Raw genomic sequence first — 17,919 nt, 5'->3', positions numbered from 1 at the left:
GGCATAGTATAACCAGTTTTTCACTGTAAGGAATTGCACAAAGCTGTCCAGTGAATCTGGCCCATATGTATCTCTTACCTCAATCTTCTATTTAATAATAGAAGAGAGATAGATTAAAGCCCTGCATTCATTTTAAGCCCCATATTTAGATGCTTGTAACCATTTCAGGAAATTACCCGTTGAGGTGAAATGTAGCAGTATTAAGCTCAACACAAGATTTAATTGTTTAGAAGAGTTTAATAAAATTTAGTTTGGCTGTTTTAGAATTGTCTAGATGGTAACAATAATTTTTAGTTAATTAAAAATTATAATGTTTTTGACATTTTAATAACTCAAGAATAACTTCATGTAAGCCTGCAGACTTGGATTTATATCCTGCAAATATTTGTACACATGAGTAAATTCCACTGATTGCTTAAGTCATAGAAGTATATAGAAATACATAGAAATTGGAGACAGAGAAAGTCTTTTCATTCTTCTAGCCCATCCCCACTCTAACAACAGGATGGTTCCATACTACACATTTTCTAATACTTTGTCTTGACTAGTTTGAAATGTCTCAAAACATTGAAGTTCCACTATCTCCGTTCAGAAGACTGCCACAATTTGATAAATCTGTCCAAGTTTTTCTTTTTCTTAATTTCATCCCATTATTCTAAGATATCTCTGCTTGCAATTGCAAGAAATCTTTCTAGCAAAGGAGAAGTGACTGAATGAGCATTGTTCATAGTGCTGTATTTAGATTTCACGTCACGACAAAAGCATTTTGGAAAGGTACCTTAAATAGATATTTTTAAAAAGTTAACTACTAAAAAAGCAGCTGACAGTCAGCTAGTACTGTACAATCAATAAACCTCCTCTTCCTCAGATTGCACATATCAATTACTAGCTTATTTAATTAACACACTTATTTTTAATTGCTTTATGGATTTTGTTTTTACTTACTCTAATTTCACCCTTTGTTGCAGATAATGTTAAGCATCATCTCCATTGATTTTTTGCAAGTGCTGCATTCAGAGAAGATCTCTTCCAATTTAGATTTCCAGATACTTTGACTTTGAGCTCTAACAACTTTATAACCTACCCAAAGCCCCTCATAAATGCATTGCAATGGTCACATGAACATTTCGGGCGTGGTACCAGCACCATTTTTTGTCCTCTCTACTATGGCACTTTAAGAGGATAAAGCCAAAAAAGTTTTTTTTTTTTAATTGAAAGTATTCCAAAAAATGAATCTTATTGTGAAACTTCGTAGAAGTTTCAGAACACTGGTAATTCTCTTAACCACCTTCTGTTTAGTAAGCATAGTCATTTCCGCCTATTACTTATATACAGGCTACAAGCAGGAGATGACCCTAATTGAAACCACTGGAGAAGCAGAATATGAGGGCCTTAAACTTTTACCATACAGGTCCATGGAGCTGAAGACTGCTAAGCCGATGGATCCATCTAATACTGACCCTATCGTCTTGCTATTTGTGGAGAGCCAGTACTCCCAGCTTGGACAAGATATCATAGCCATCCTCGAGTCTAGTCGATTCCAGTACCATATGGTGATTGCACCTGGAAAAGGTGACATTCCTCCTCTTACAGATAGTGGCAAAGGGAAATATATGCTTGTTATATACGAGAATATTTTAAAGTATGTGTCCATGGACTCATGGAATAGAGAGCTTCTGGAAAAATATTGTGTGGAATACAGTGTTAGCATAATTGGTTTTCATAAAGCCAATGAGAACAGCTCACCAAGTATTAAATTAAAAGGATTTCCACTAGACCTTTACAATAATGTTGCCCTCAAAGATTGCTTTGTAAACTCTCAATCTCCTCTACTGCACATTACCAAAGCACCAAGGATTGAGAAAGGCCCACTACCTGGGGAAGACTGGACGGTTTTCCTATTTAATCACTCCACCTACCAACCTGTGCTTTTAACTGAATTACAGACTTCCAGATCCTTCCCTGCATCATTGCCTAAGGCCCCACTGTATGCTACAGTGATCCAGGACTTGGGGCTTCATGATGGGATTCAGAGAGTCCTTTTTGGAAACAACTTGACCTTTTGGCTACACAAGTTGATCTTTATAGATGCTGTCTCTTTCCTGACGGGGAAGAAGCTTGCATTGTCCTTGGATAGGTACATTCTTGTCGATATAGATGACATCTTTGTTGGAAAGGAGGGAACAAGAATGAACGTCCAGGATGTGAAGGTAAGCCAAGAACTGGGGATGGCGTCTCAAATAAATGGCTCAAATCACTAATACATCTGGAGAGAGATAGAGAAAGAGCAAAGGAGGCCTGGAAGGACTCAGCCTCATAGTAATGCAACCAAGTTACAAATAAATCCAACAGGTTTTGAAAGCACAATCAGAATTTTGTTACATTTTGTATTGTTGGAACTGCTTGAAAGTGGCTGTCCCACACACACCTGCACAGCTATGCATGCTCAAATATACTCTCACACATAAGCATCTCATGTACTGGTCACTCTGTATGTGGGCTACCCTCTACTAATGTCAGATCTGCTCAACAGTTTATTACTATATTTCCTCTAGTGGCTGAGCCATGACTAACCCTATTAGTGGTACAGTTAACATAGGTTCTCTTTTAGCCTGAATGTTGCGTCAGTGTTTTTGGATTGCTTACCTTGCTAAGAACTGTGACGTCCTGAATGACAGCAGATTTGTTGTAACTAGCATCCACAATACATGCACATACTGTTCAAACGCATGTACATAATCATATATATGGAAACATTTGCATATAGACGGATGCACACAATTTACAGGTATTTATTCTGAACCAGAGTTTTATTGGGTTTAAAAAAAAAAAGTGGTGTTTGTGTAGTTTGTTAACTTTCCAGAAAGGATGTTTGTTATTTATAACTTCACTTTGTATTAGAAAAACAAAAGAGAGTTTTCAAGCAGTTATGAAATACTAAAAGGTATAATCTCATTCTGATGTATGAGGCTTAAGAACTCTCTTTACCATTACTAGCAGTTTCATAATTAAAGCGTCGCAAAACAAGATGAAAAGATACCTTTACACCTTATACTTATACGTCCATAGTTATGGTCATATACTATTTTTTCCCCTTGATCTAGAATGTTCACTGGCTGAATTTTTGGTGTTTTGTGTTTGGGTTTTTTGTTTGTTTGTTTGTTTGTTTTCCAATCTAATTATCAAAGTTTCCAATACAAAGGCCTATCACTCTGGATGTTTGTCCTGTGGAATTCTCACAAAGGAAGATTCTTAGAAATATCTTTGGGAATTAAAAATGATGAATTGATACCAGTAGCATTACTCCTAATTAAATGTTCCTTTGGAATTGTCTAAATGTCCACACATTAAGGAAATTATCATATTAATAGAGGCTATTAGAGACTTTCCAGCCATTGCAAATGTATGTTCCCTATTCCCTACACAGTGGGATTTTTTCTTGTAAACATTGAAATGCTTCCATAATCAAAGAGCACGCACACACACACACACCAAGCCTTTATCTACAATCTTTTTATGAAGTCCTAAGTTTATTTAATTATGTTTTAAAATTATTATTTTCATTTTATGCATTTTCTATGTGTCTGTATCCTGGCCAGGGCCAGTAGCAGAACCAGATGAATTGAGACTTCACCCAAAAGTTGCTCCTGTGACATTTCCAGGCCAGTTTTGCAGACCCAGAAAGTTCAGATAATTGCAACAGGCAACCATGCTCTTGGATGCTTATCAAAGCTGATACCAGGGCCCAATCATAGAATATCAGGGTAGGAAGGGACCTCAGGAGGTCATCTAGTCCAACCCCCTGCTCAAAGCAGGACCAACCCTAACTAAATCATACCAGCCAGGGCTTTCCCAAGCCTGACCTTAAAAACCTCTAAGGAAGGAGATTCCCCCACCTCCCTAGGTAGCCCATTCCATTCCCCCACCCTCCTAGTGAAAAAGTTTTTCCTAATATCCAACCTAAACCTTCCCCACTGCAACTTGAGACCACTACTCCTTGTTCTGTCATCTGCTCCACTGAGAACAATCTATATCCATCCTCTTTGGAACCCCCTTTCAGGTAGTTGAAAGCAGCTATCAAAACCCCCCTCATTCTTCTCTTCTGCAGACTAAATAATCCCAGTTCCCTCAGCCTCTCCTCATAAGTCATGTGCTCCAGACTCCTAATCATTTTTGTTGCCCTCCGCTGGACTCTTTCCAATTTTTCCACATCCTTCTTGTAGTGTGGAGCCCAAAACTGGACACAGTACTCAAGACGAGGCCTCACCAGTGCTGAATAGAGGGGAATGATCATGTCCCTCGATTTGCTGGCAATGCTCCTACTTATACAGCCCAAAATGCCATTAGCCTTCTTGGCACCAAGGGCACATTGTTGACTCATATCCAGTTTCTCATCCACTGGAACCCCTAGGTCCTTTTCTGCAGAACTGCTGCCTAGCCACTCAGTCCCTAGTCTGTAGCAGTGCATGGGATTCTTCCGTCCTAAGTGCAGAACTCTGCACTTGTCCTTGTTGAACCTCATCAGATTTCTTTTGGCCCAATCCTCTAATTTGTCTAGGTCCCGCTGTATCTTATCCCTACCCTCCAGCATATCTACCACTCCTCCCAGTTTAGTGTCATCTGCAAACTTGCTGAGAGTGCAATCTATGCCATCCTCTAGATCATTAACGAAGAGATTGAACAAAACCGGCCCCAGGACTGACCCTTGGGGCACTCCATTTGATATCAGCTGCCAACTAGACATGGAGCCATTGATCACTACCCGTTGAGCCCGACAATCTAGCCAGCTTTCTATCCACCTTATAGTCCATTCATCCAGCCCGTAGAGACCGTATCAAAAGCTTTGCTAAAGTCAAGGCATAACACATCCACTGCTTTCCCCTCATCCACAGAGCCCATTGTCTCATCATTGAAGGCAATTAGGTTAGTCAGGCATGACTTGCCTTTGGTGAATGCATGCTGACTGTTCCTGATCACTTTCCTCTCCTCTAAGTGCTTCAAAATTGATTCCTTGAGGACCTGCTCCATGATTTTTCCAGGGACTGAGGTGAGGCTGACTGGCCTGTAGTTCCCCGGATCCTCCTTCTTCCCTTTTTTAAAGATGGGCACTACATTAGCCTTTTTCCAGTCATCCGGGACCTCCCCCGATCGCCATGAGTTTTCAAAGATAATGGCCAATGGCTCTGCAATCACATCCACCAACTACTTTAGCACCCTCAGTGCATCCGGCCCCATGGACTTGTGCTCGTCCAGCTTTTCTAAATAGTCCTGAACCACTTCTTTCTCCACAGAGGGCTGGTCACCTCCTCCCCATACTGTGCTGCCCAGTGCAGCAGTCTGGGAGCTGACCTTGTTCATGAAGACAGAGGCAAAAAAAGCATTGAGTACATTAGCTTTTTCCACATCCTCTGTCACTAGGTTGCCTCCCCCATTCAGTAAGGGGCCCACACTTTCCTTGACCACCTTCTTGTTGCTAACATACCTGTAGAAACCCTTCTTGTTACTCTTAACATCCCTTGTTAGCCGCAACTCCAAGTGTGATTTGGCTTTCCTGATTTCACTCCTTCATGCCTGAGCAATATTTTTTACTTCTCCCTGGTCATTTGTCCAATCTTCCACTTCTTGTAAGCTTCTTTTTTGTGTTTAAGATCAGCAAGGATTTCACTGTTAAGCCAAGCTGGACACCTGCCATATTTACTATTCTTTCTACATATTGGGATGGTTTGTTCCTGCAACCTCAATAAGGATTCTTTTTTTTATATACAGCCCGCTCTCCTGGACTTTTTCCCCCCTCATGTTATTTTCCCAGGGGATCCTGCCCATCTGTTCCCTGAGGGAGTCAAAGTCTGCTTTTCTGAAGTCCAGGGTCCGTATTCTGCTGCTCTCCTTTCTTCCTTGTGTCAGGATCCTGAACTCCACCATCTCATGGTCACTGCCTCCCAGATTCCCATCCACTTTCGCTTCCCCTACTAATTCTTCCCTGTTTGTGAGCAGCAGGTCAAGAAGGGCTCTGCCCCTAGTTGGTTCCTCCAGTACTTGCACCAGGAAATTCTCCCCTACACTTTCCAAAAACTCCCTGGATTGTCTGAGAACTGCTGTATTGCTCTCCCAGCAGATATCGGGGTGATTGGAGTCCCCCATGAGAACCAGGGCCTGTGATCAAGTAACTTCTGTTAGTTGCCTGAAGAAAGCCTCATCCACCTCATCCCCAATGTCTGGTGGTCTATAGCAGACTCCCACCATGACATCCCCCTTGTTGCTCACACTTCTAAACTTAATCCAGAGACTCTCAGGTTTTTCTGCAGTTTCATACTGGAGCTCTGAGCAGTCATACTTCTCTCTTACATACAATGCAACTCCCCCACCTTTTCTGCTCTGCCTGTCCTTCCTGAACAGTTTATATCCATCCATGACAGTACTCCAGTCATGTGATTTATCCCACCAAGTTTCTGTTATTCCAATCATATCATAATTCCTTGACTGTGCCAGGACTTCCAGTTCTCCCTGCTTGTTTCCCGGGCGTCTTGCATTTGTGTATAGGCACTTAAGATAACACACTGATCCTCCTGCTTTCTCAGTATCCAACTCTTATGATCAGTGGACACTGGAAAGGCCCCTGAACTCCAAACCTTTTGAGATTTGATCATTACTGCAGCTGAGCAAATAACTAATTTTTTTTTTCAATTCTCAATTTTTCATAAATCATCAGTTTGTTTTAAAATGAAACAGAACTTTTTGGTTTTATTTTACTGAAACAAAAAAACAAAGACAATTTATTTCAGATAGAACAAAACCTTTTGATCATCTCATTTTTTGTTTCTTTTTTGGTTTTTCATTTTGTTAGGTTTTTATTTAAAAAATAATTTTAACCAAATTTCAAAATGAAATTTCATTTTGAAGGAAAAAATCAGAATGTTTCAATTCAGAATTGTCAAAACAAACTATTTCGACTTTCCTTTTTTGCACTTTTTATTTTGCCAAAACTATTTGCTGAATTTGACTCAAATTCTCAAAATTTTGGTTGCACTGAATTTGTATTTTTCACGGAATTTACTATTTGACTGAACAATTTCACCCAGCTGTAATCATTACTAGTTACAGAGTGTACTAGTTCAGTAGTGAGATCAGATGGTTTTAGATGCTTAGTGAGCTGAAATGCACATTACAATCCAGTGACTAAGGGCTTCTCTACACAGGGAAATTGACTGGAACAGCTACTATGGAGTAAACTATTCTGCAATAGCTCCCTGTGTGGCTACTCTGATCCCAGAAAAAGAGTGACTTTTTTTTTTTCGGATTTAGCTTAATCTACTTCCAAAGTGGTTTAAGCTAAACTGGAAAAATAAAGGATTCTTATTGCTGAATAAGACTGTCCACAAGGAGAGTTATTCCAGAATAGCAATAGCACTTAAAATTCACACCCTGCCTTATTCCAGAATAACTTCCCCATGTAGTCAAGCCCTAAACAACTTCTTTTATTGCCCAGAGAATTAATAATTCCATAGCAGTTCTCCTGACTCTCTTTGGTAAATGACACTTGATTTCTACCTGTAATCTTCCACATCTCTATTTAAAACAGCAGAAAGTTATATATAATTTAAACTGACAGTGCTGAGTCATCTCTCAGTCCTGACAAATATCACATTGTTTAGAATAACAGACCTCTTCTATTTATTTCCCACTTTTGACCTGCTACACTTTTGATGAGCGAGCTGTATAATGGGGTTTCTCTTCAGATGCGATCACACGCAAAAAATAAATACTAGTACAAATAAAATTAAGCCAAATTGGCATTTTACTGTTTAGAAAACCCATATGCTCTACACAACATTCATGTCATGCAACAGAAGCGTATGTGCATCATGCTCACAGACCAAGGTAATGTTTAACATTATGTGAAAACATTTGCAGAATCAAAGACAACATAATGATATGCACCCTATGGCCTGTGTTGAAAATTCATGGAAAATCATGGAAAGTATTCAAAACAAATAAAAGTCAGAATGGAGCACTTAATCTTCTTTTAATGGAGTTATTTACCCAGGCAAGAAAAGTAGTCCAGTGGCTAGAGTAGTGAGCTGAGAATCCAGGAACCTGGATTTTATTCCCCAGTCTGTCACTAACACGTTGTTGAGCAAGTCAGTTGAGCCCAGATTTTCAAGAGTAACTTCTAATTTTAGATGTTTCAATTGTGTGGTGGATAACTATGGACAGTTCTGACTAAATTCTCAGCAGTGGCTCACTGAATTTGGGTGCCTCCATTTTTAGTGCCCAAGTTGAGATATATATGGCCTGATTTTCAGAGGTATTGGGCACCCACACATCCAAATGAAGTCAACTGGGGAACTGCAGTTACTCGGTACCTGAAATCAGTCCCAAGGTTCAGTCTCTGTGGAACCTGAATGTATGCCACAATGAGTTCTCAAATACCAAAGAGGGCATAATTCAGCAAGCCAGGTAAGGTAAGCAACCCTTTCTGCTTCAAATTAAGCCAAAGACTGAGATGCAAGTGACCGGTTAAAAGGCATTAATATTAACTTCTGTTAATTAGTCTGACCAGAAAACATTATAGGTGAGATGGGCTTGATCCAACAACGATTGAACTCAGTCACTGTCTTTAGTGAAAATAGGATCAGGACCTACGTCCCTATCAAGTGACTTTTATTCTTTGTATTTCTTGTGGAAAGGAGATTTGTTTTACTTATAAGTGATATTTGCCTATAAAATTGTTCTTAATGCCACCACATATCAGTGTGCTGTATTTAAACCTCAGGGCTTTTAAAAAAAAATTTTAAATCAGCTGCCAGGTAAGGATTTGTTTCTCAAGACATTTCAGAAATTCTTGTTATGTAAATCAGTCTTTATTTATAGACTGGACATTCCCAGAATACATTAGCATTTGAAATTAGGCTGCTTGCTAATGAGTATAACACCAAAATCAGAGTATACTTTGGTTAATTTACAATAAAGAATAATTATTGATAGTTAGAGAACAATCTCTCAATATGCTCAAGGAGTGATGCAGTTAAGGACCTGTGGACCTAATTTTACCCCTCAAGTTAGAACAGCTTCCTCAGTAGGAAAGGAAAATATCAGAAGGAGGCAATCTTCAAGAGGCTGTGATTTTCTTCAAGAATTTTGTAGTGCGTCTGTACACTGTATAACAGCTGCTGAGACCAGCCATCCAAAGGCGGTTGCATTTCAGTGGTGGATAAAACCATCCCTGTGATTTTCTTTTCTAAAACATGTAGGTGTTGAGATACTTAGGGATTGATTCTGCCTGTCCTTTCTGTGGATTTTAAGAGAGTTGATGAGCACAGCTCCTTTATTTCAAATGGTTCTAGACCACAAATTGGTTCTCCACATCTGGCTCCATGTTCCTGTACAGGAGTGGGGCAGTATTTGGGTCAGATTCTCTTATGAAACATATGCCATAATCTAGCACTACCGTCACAGTCCGTGTTTACATTACATCACACTAACATTCAATTTAGCTTGTCCCTTCAGTCAATGTTTAAAATGTGATATTTGTTCAATTAATATTTTCTTTTTGTTGATTTTGATACAGAAGGAACAGAAACTAAAATGCAAATTTCATATGAAGTACTATCTGTCATTTAACGCTATCATTTTTTTTCTGCACCATAAATTCACTTATCTAATTCCTTACTGTCATAGGGCATACAGAGCCCATGCTATCCCAGATTAATAGGGAGACTAGCTGCCTCCTCTTCTGATTGGTGACCCTGCAACAGCTAGGGAGATGAAGTGGCTACAGGTCATACAGGAAGAGAGGCTGAGGAACCACTGAGAACGGGGGCCTTCAGCAACAGACTGGTGGGCAGACATTTGGAACTCCAGAAGACAAGGATCACAGAACATGAGTCTGGGAAACAGCCAACAAGAGAGGCATTGTAGGAAGCAATAAGAGATTGGGAGATACTGGTTCCAACTCCTAGATGCCTGGAATGAAGCACAGAGGAATGGGTGGGTCTGGGTTCCTCTACCAACCCTAGCAGAGTGGTTACTAATGCCTGCAGAGCAAAGGGATCTGAACCCCAACAGGCTAGAAACTGCTGACCACTCACTAGGGTAACGGGACTCCTGACTCACTAGACTCTGAGAGGGAAGAGACTATTAATGATCCAACTGGAACATTAGAGTCATAGTGTGGAACTACCAGATGGGGTTAAATGGTGATTGGCTGAATGAAGGAGAAACAGAGGTAACCTTGCCATAACTCCTGCTTAACCATGGTGCTGGTGGGGGAGGGCACTCCGGCACAATGTTCTCTATCATACGCACAGTGCAAAATGATACCTATAATTAAGGTTGCACAATTGTCTCCATTCTTGTCATTTTCAGTTTTTTTAATCTTACACACTACAGCGCTAAAAATGCCCTCCCATTTTTTATAATATTTGAACAGCTGTAGTATGTTTTTGGTAGATGGCAAAAACTTGAAATTGAATGGCAAAAACTTGAAAAACACCCTGCTTTTTGATAGTTTGGTGCCAAATAGTCATGATTTCTCAAAGTTAACATTTAAAAAAAATATACTATGTGAGGGCACATGGAACTTTGTAGTAAGCTCTTTCAAAGTTGTGCCAGATTCCAACTGGTTTTGAACATAATTGCACAGGTTAGAGATGTTTGTAAGCAGTTCTGTGTTTTTCTCTATGATTAGCGTATTTGTGCAAGGAAACTACAAATGAACACAGAAGCATTTCTAACTCTACACAGAGAGTATGACTAAATAACATTATTCTAAACAATCCCTTCCTAGACACTTTTTTTTTCATTTCCCATGTAAATTGTAACTGCAAATTAAAAGTTTGTCACTAAAAATTGGTCTTTTGATGACAATCAGTTCAATATAACAATCACAAGGTATGTAACCCTTTTCTTATGAAATTATTTCCTGTTACTCAAATGTTTTTATTCCCCATACACAGTCTTTTCTCAATCAGATACTGTCAGGGATGCATTTTGTTTGCTTGTTTGTTTAAGGGCAGCATCAGTGAGTGAGAGATTAGAGAATGGGGTTGTTATGGTTTGTGCTTACCACAAAAGATCTGCAGTCCCCTCTACTGTGGAAGCTGTGCAAGGTCATATCTGGCTAAGCAATTAAACAGAAACTCAGCTGAGCCATGGAAAGCTATTTTCCCAAGCTTCATGGGTATCTATCTTGAGCCTGGAGTTTCTGCAAATTAATTTCTCCCCTTCCCTCCTCCTAATATATGATCTCTCTGCGTGGTTTTGAAAAGCTAAAGATCCACGAATGCATCAGTTACTTGCAGAATTGTTCATCTAGCTTTAAATTACATTGATCCCCAACCATACAGCAGTTCCAACCCCACTGACATCGGTACTCTAGGGAAAACAATTGGTAATATCTGGTTGTCCTACATTTGTGCTACATGCCCTGCATACAGAGCTTGATTTTTCATCTTTAAAGCTTTCTCTAACCAAACACAAACAAATTTGCTGTCAATCAGCATTAGCAAATTCTTGGTACCTTTTTGACTGAAGACCTTCAGTAACTTATTATGACCCCTTTTCCCCCAAAAGCTAAATAGTTCTGTTCTGCATAGCCTAACTGCTGTCACAAGGGCAAGGTTGTCCTTATCCAATCTGAGGTTGTATAAATTGATGGAGCAGTGGTTAGGAGTGTCCTTTGTGCTATTCCTGACTGCATCCAGTCCTTTTTCTTGGATAACTTCATGAGCCTTCTGTATTCTCAACCACTCATGTGTTCTAAGCATCAACTCACTTTCCGTACTTTTAAAATAAAAGTAAAAAACATTAGTTTTTGACTCCTCTCCAGTTTCTAGAGGGCTGATCTTTATCTTTGACCTTTACTGGATTTCTGTTCTTTAAAAATGCTTTGAACTCCTGAAGAGTGCAATTTCTCTCTCATTCTAGTACTATAATGACAAGAATTCATGTTGGAGTCATAGCTCTTCGGATAATACAGAATTTAATAGTGCTGCTGCATCAGGAGGCTACCTCCTGTGCTTGATAATCTAAGAATAGGTCTTTCCATCTCATACCTTCTGTGATCCTTCTGTGAGGACAATTGATTTTAAATACAGTAGGTAAAAATATCTGGGCCAGATCCTCAGCTATAGCAAACCTGCACAGAATGCAAGTCTGCTGAAGAGCAAAGAGGGTACATAAAACACTGATTTACTTTGCCCCAATCCTCCTGTTGCTCTGTGCAGCTCTTCCTTCCTGTCCACTCAGAGTCTAAAACCCATTTCTGAGCAAGGCCATTGAGAAGCTGTTGAAGAGCACTCTCCAACCACATTTCATCTCTGCCAATATCCTGCGCCTTTCACGGTCACGTTTTACACCATAACAGAGAAATGGAGATGGTCACACTGGTGAGTAAACGCCATTTAGCAGTGGATAAAGGGAAAATGACATATTACCGGATCTCTCCGCGAACTTTGACATGGTAGATCACATGATATGGCTGACTCTCCTTAGAAATTTGCCAGAAATAGTCAGAACTCTGTTACATTGATCCTGGGGGATTATGCTAGGATTATGAACCTACATCTCAAGAACTCTCCTGTGGAGTTCCTTAGGGCTCTATTCCTTCCCACATCCCATTTCATATACCTGTACAACCTCTAGGGGAGATTGCGAGATGTCCTTGACTTAAATTACAGCAGTACTTAGGCAACACCTGACTGTGTATTTTCTTCACAATAAATACAAACAGCATATCCCCCAGTAGTTACAGTACTTGAATTAGATTTGCATCTGAATGAAGGCAGGGTGGCAGATGCTAAACACATGCAAGACACAGGTGATGTTGGAAAGAAGGAAGCATTTGGAGGAGCCAACACCATAACCCCACCTTCAATCAAGTGTACCAGTATCCTTATTGTCAAGGTGGAACTCACTTCTTGTTCTCCTACCCTGTTTCAAGGTCCTCCAAGGCTCTTCACTTTCCAAAACCAAGCAGCTGGAATCCCAAGTTCTCTAGCAAAAGCTGCTAGAAATTCCTTCCAGGCATAGCTAGCTAGAAGGGTGTGCCACATTATGGCCATGATTATCATGCATTTGTGACCTTCAGGCTTTATTACACATTTGACTATGCACTACATTTGGCAATGAAATGAAAGACTAATAATTCACCACCCATTCGCCTGCCCACTAAGAAGCATAGGTCAAAGCAATGCAAGTGCCTCAAAACTACACTGACTCATCAAATAATGGGTCAGACCAAGAACCTGATTCTGACTGATGTATTCATAGCTCTCAGTGGGCTCTGCTCAGCCTGTCTGAGGGACCCTGTTTTCCTCTCCATGATCTGGTCCTAACATGACAGCACATCAACCCCTCTTTTGTTCTTAACGATTACTGCTGACAATAGCCGTAAGAGCAGAGGAAAGAGCTTTTTGGTGGTGGTGGTGTGTATAACTATATATGTATAGCTCCATTCCATAAAAGATTAGAAATCACCACCCACCTTACTTCTGTCATGGCAAAATGCAGAATCCATCTCTTCCCCACAGTCTTCCTACAATGACTACCTCCCAAGCAGAGTAACTGTATCAATAGACAATACAGTTAGAAATGGAGGTTTGGCTGTCTCCTCCTATTTCCTATACACATACCTCAGGCACTGTAGACTATTTGTTAATCTTACTTATGTATGGTATACGTTAACCTTATATCTCTTAGGCATTTGAAAATCACAGTGAAGAATGCAATATGTAGAAGACTCCCACTTGGGATTCATCTTAAATACATTTAAAATGGATAAAAGAGAAATTCATAATACATCATAAATGCTACACTTGGACCTGAGTAAGAAAAAATAAGAATCAATCAACCTGCTCTGAAATGGGAGTGTCTAGCCCAGGGACAGTAAATAGGCAGACCGCAGTTCAAATCCAGATTGCCAGACACTTTTGAATGGACCCCTAAATCTTTTTTTAACTCATTATTATAATTATTGTTATTATTTTTTATTATTTTCTCTGGAGTTGGACCTTGATTGTACCTTAACCACGAAATTTGGACCTTGACAAAAAAAAATTGACTGCCCCTGGTCTAGCCCATCATTATTTTAGTGGATATCATTCAGCATTCTCCCAATTCTGATATCTAGAATCATCCAATTCTTCTTTGTAAGACAATGGGTTTTGTACTGGTCAAATATCATGACTGATCTACCATATCAAATGCTTTATCCTTTCAACTTTTTTTCATTGTCTCATTAAAGGCAGTTCTCTCATTCAGAATCCTACCAGAGAAGCAGTTAAAAAATAAAACTCCTTTGTCATCAGCTAAACCTTGCCTTTTCTTCCAGGCAGCTTGGAGGATTAATTGTCTGTCTGAGCTGCTTACCTGAATTACAATAGATCTGGGCTTCTCCCTCCCCGAGGTCTTTCACTTAAGATATGCTGAGTCCTTTCAGGGTTTTTTTATACTGTAAAAACATCATCTGGCAAATCCAGAAAAGAGATACATTTTCCCCCATATACTCCGTCTCATTCACACTTTCACTCCCTCTGGAAAACAAATTAAGCTAATATTGTTTTGGGGTTCCTGTTCTCCAATTCTTTCATCTTTTTTTTTTCTTTTTTTTCTTTTTTTTTTTTGCAGGAAGAGGATAGTGAGTCCATCCCCATATTTCAAAAGTTAACAGAGTGACTTTCCCATCCAGTCCAAACAAGGACTTCTTTACCTTTTTAAGACTCACTTCTTATTCTCCTACCCTGTTGGTCAGATTTTCTACCACAGAAGCTATTGTTCTGACCTTAAGGTTAAGTGTTGGATAACCTGGTCTGGTGTTGGTTGTCAGTGCAGCAGAGATGGCTGAAATATTGAAAATTTCATTTTTTCAGGAAAAAAGTCTCAATGTTGAATTTTTCCCACTTAAAATCCCCATAAAAAAACCATAAAAACAAGATCCTTGAAAATGTTCATGGTTTTTTTTCAGCTCTATGTGCTGGTTAGAATTTATATATATATATATATATATATATATAATTTAAAATGTTAAATGTTCAAAAACAAATACATTTAAAATTTGTTTAGTTTTTTACACATTTTTCAACCAGCAGTCAATTTCCTGTGCTGAATCCATAAAGCTTATGTCTTTTGCCTATACTTCTGCTAATTTAATGGACCTAATCTGCCTGATTTCTCTAACAGGCTTTTCTAATTCGAGGATCATGTGCCCAAACACACTGGTATAAGTTTTATGTAGCAGTTAGCATTAGATACTTAATTAGCAGCATTTAGGGCATCTATAGGCGCTCCATACAAACTGTTTTATATCACACTGTCTAGTAACCTACATTAACCTGTGTTTTTAAAAACAATACACATTATTTAACAAGAAACAATAACATTAGTTTCCTGTACTGAAAAATAGCACATTATGAAATGATTTAAATCTTTGCTAAAAAGGCCAGCTAACCCAAACTTATAGAGCAGTCATAATTATTGCTTTAAAAGCACTTGATACAGTAATAAAACATCACAAAGAATCTCAAATATAATGCACTTCCATTAGCAACAGTATTACTTAAGTTACTTTAAATATGTCTTTATCATCTAAATGCAAGTAAAAGAAACAACACTTAGGGCAACAACACAATTTAGTGTCATTAACATTACTCAAGCAATTTCAACACAACCATGTTCAGATAGGGTGTTATTTATTCATGTGGGGGTGGGTGGAGAAAAAGACATGAGTGAGAGAGAGAGTACAATAAAAATCCTGACTGTTATTACCTGGACAATTTCTGCTCACCTATATAAAATAATTTGGAATGAAATAATTTGTTCATAAACTTTTGGCATCTAGTTCTTACCACTTTTCAATACGTGTTCTCCCTGGAAATCAAATTTTGGGATCCTCTTTGATTCTTTCACAAATCTACTGTTAGGCCATTTAATCAATATTTAAACTTCTTGTGTTATTTTAAGGCATGTTCTTTGTGTTAATGACTTTTCACTCACACACCAGAAAGCTATTATGGAAGGCTTTTAGGAAGAACATACCAAGTTTCAGCCTGTATAGCAACCACAACTCCTGTTGAATTTAATGAGAATTGCAACTACTTACATTAGACTCCAGGTCTTGATGAGGTCACATTTCTATATTAGTATATGGAAGATATGCGCTACATATATGTGATAATTTGAAAATGATAGGTTGTAGGTAGATCATGATAACAAATAATATATCATGACAACCCTAAGGATAAAATTCTTGCTGCACTGGGAAACGAATACCTTAGGGTCAAAATCTGCCATTGGATGTAAACTGAGAGCTCTCATTCACTGTAGTGAGATTTGCACATCTTCATCCAAAGAAAGAATTTGGTCTTTAAAAAGTATTCTTAGCTTCAACATCTTTGCTCACTTCCCCAATTCAGTATGTGATCATGAATATGTTTCCAAACAAGAAACATATTGGTATTTGTCTAAATGAACCAGATACTTTTAATAAGGCTTCTTTTTTCTGTATCATATACATGGTGTGTATACCTTTATATAAACTCAAAAATAAATGGCCTTCTAACTCTAAAGCGCAAAAGACTGAAATTTTACTTTCAAGAAAGTTTAACAATCTTTAGCATACAAATAAATTTGCTCTTCTGGAGAATTTCATTTGAAGCCACCTGTGTTTAAAAAATCTATATATAGTACAAGAAATAAAACAAAAAATCAATAATTTCATCAAACATAAAATTCAGAAAATTTCAACCCACTGTACTTCTCACTAAAAGTGATTTGTGTCATATTATATTTATTAATTTTAAGGCAATTTTTCTCTTGCAAAAATTGATAAGAAAATCATCCATTTTTTACATGTGTGGCTTATTAACTGAACACAAGGGAAAATATTGTAAAATATCTAGGTTTTCAATTGAAACTGTGATTTATAATGAAGCATTATATGGAACATCGTGAAAGTGGTATTCCATCATACGCAGAATACTTAGCAACTGATTGTCAAGTTTATGAGCTATGACCAATGGCATGACAACTCTCAGAATGTTTCATGAAATCACAAATCATCCGTGATGCTCTCTGGCTGAAAACCTTGAATAAAAATTGAAAGAACACCCAAACCAAATCATATTCTGTATCAGAGCTGGGTTAACCCTTCATTACCTATTAGTGTTTAATAGCTACTAGGGAAAGTTTCAGCTATTGTAGCAGTAATACTCAGAGTGGTTTACAAGGTGAGGTTGGCAGAGGATGCCATTGAGAAACTGCAGATGGCTAATGCTCTGGTAGCTCATCTGCTAACTAACACAGGGTAATAAAAACATGTCACCTTGGTGCTACACACACAATGCTGGAACCAGTCCATTACATGAGCTAATTAAAAAGTCTTGGGGACTGAGACAGGGGGCTGTTAGCAGCTATAAAAAAGCTCCTTTTGGGACCCAACACGCTGGTCAATTAGAACATGCAGAGCAGTGGATAGTTAGAGTAGGAGGGAGTTAGGTAGTCTGATTGGAAGGTTAGTGGGGATCACTTGCACCTGTTGGGAGTCTGATGAGCTAATAGCTCACCAGCTGGACAGCTTGGCCAAGAAAGCAAGCAGTATAAAAGTCTGAGCCAGAGAGATGGAAGAAGGCCCCTTCTAGCTGTTGTGTTGTACCTGGAGCATAAGGCAAGAAATAATAATAAGGAGTGTGTGTGCTGTTAATCACCTGGAGAGCGTACCAGTCAGGGGCTCCAGGGGGGACCCACTTACAGGGCCAGGTTCTTAGCTGGCACAGCTCCATTGAATTAAATGGCACTATACAAATATACTCTGAGGATCTGGTTATTTTAGGAGTGTTTGTTTGTTTGTTTTCCAAGCCCTTTAATGGACCCCAAATACAGTATACTCCCATATATCTGAAATGCTTTTAGCCAAATCTCCATGTT

The 17,919-nt window shown here is 38.8% G+C and overlaps 1 protein-coding gene across 2 annotated transcripts in view; it reads left to right on the top strand.

Annotated features, from left to right (window-relative positions):
- The first annotated feature begins 1,229 nt into the window (after window positions 1–1,229).
- Window positions 1,230–17,919, top strand: part of LOC135879050 (bifunctional heparan sulfate N-deacetylase/N-sulfotransferase 4) — a 170,875-nt gene continuing 154,185 nt past the window's right edge. For both annotated transcript variants that reach the window (XM_065404857.1, XM_065404858.1), the window contains exon 1: window positions 1,230–2,210. In XM_065404857.1, coding sequence (XP_065260929.1) covers window positions 1,230–2,210 — 981 coding nt within the window. The remainder of the gene's footprint in view (window positions 2,211–17,919) is intronic.

Source organism: Emys orbicularis, chromosome 5 (genome assembly GCF_028017835.1).
Source record: "Emys orbicularis isolate rEmyOrb1 chromosome 5, rEmyOrb1.hap1, whole genome shotgun sequence".
NCBI lineage: Eukaryota > Metazoa > Chordata > Testudines > Emydidae > Emys > Emys orbicularis.
Note: the sequence above shows the minus strand (reverse complement) of the source record. Positions and strands in the feature narration are given on the sequence as shown.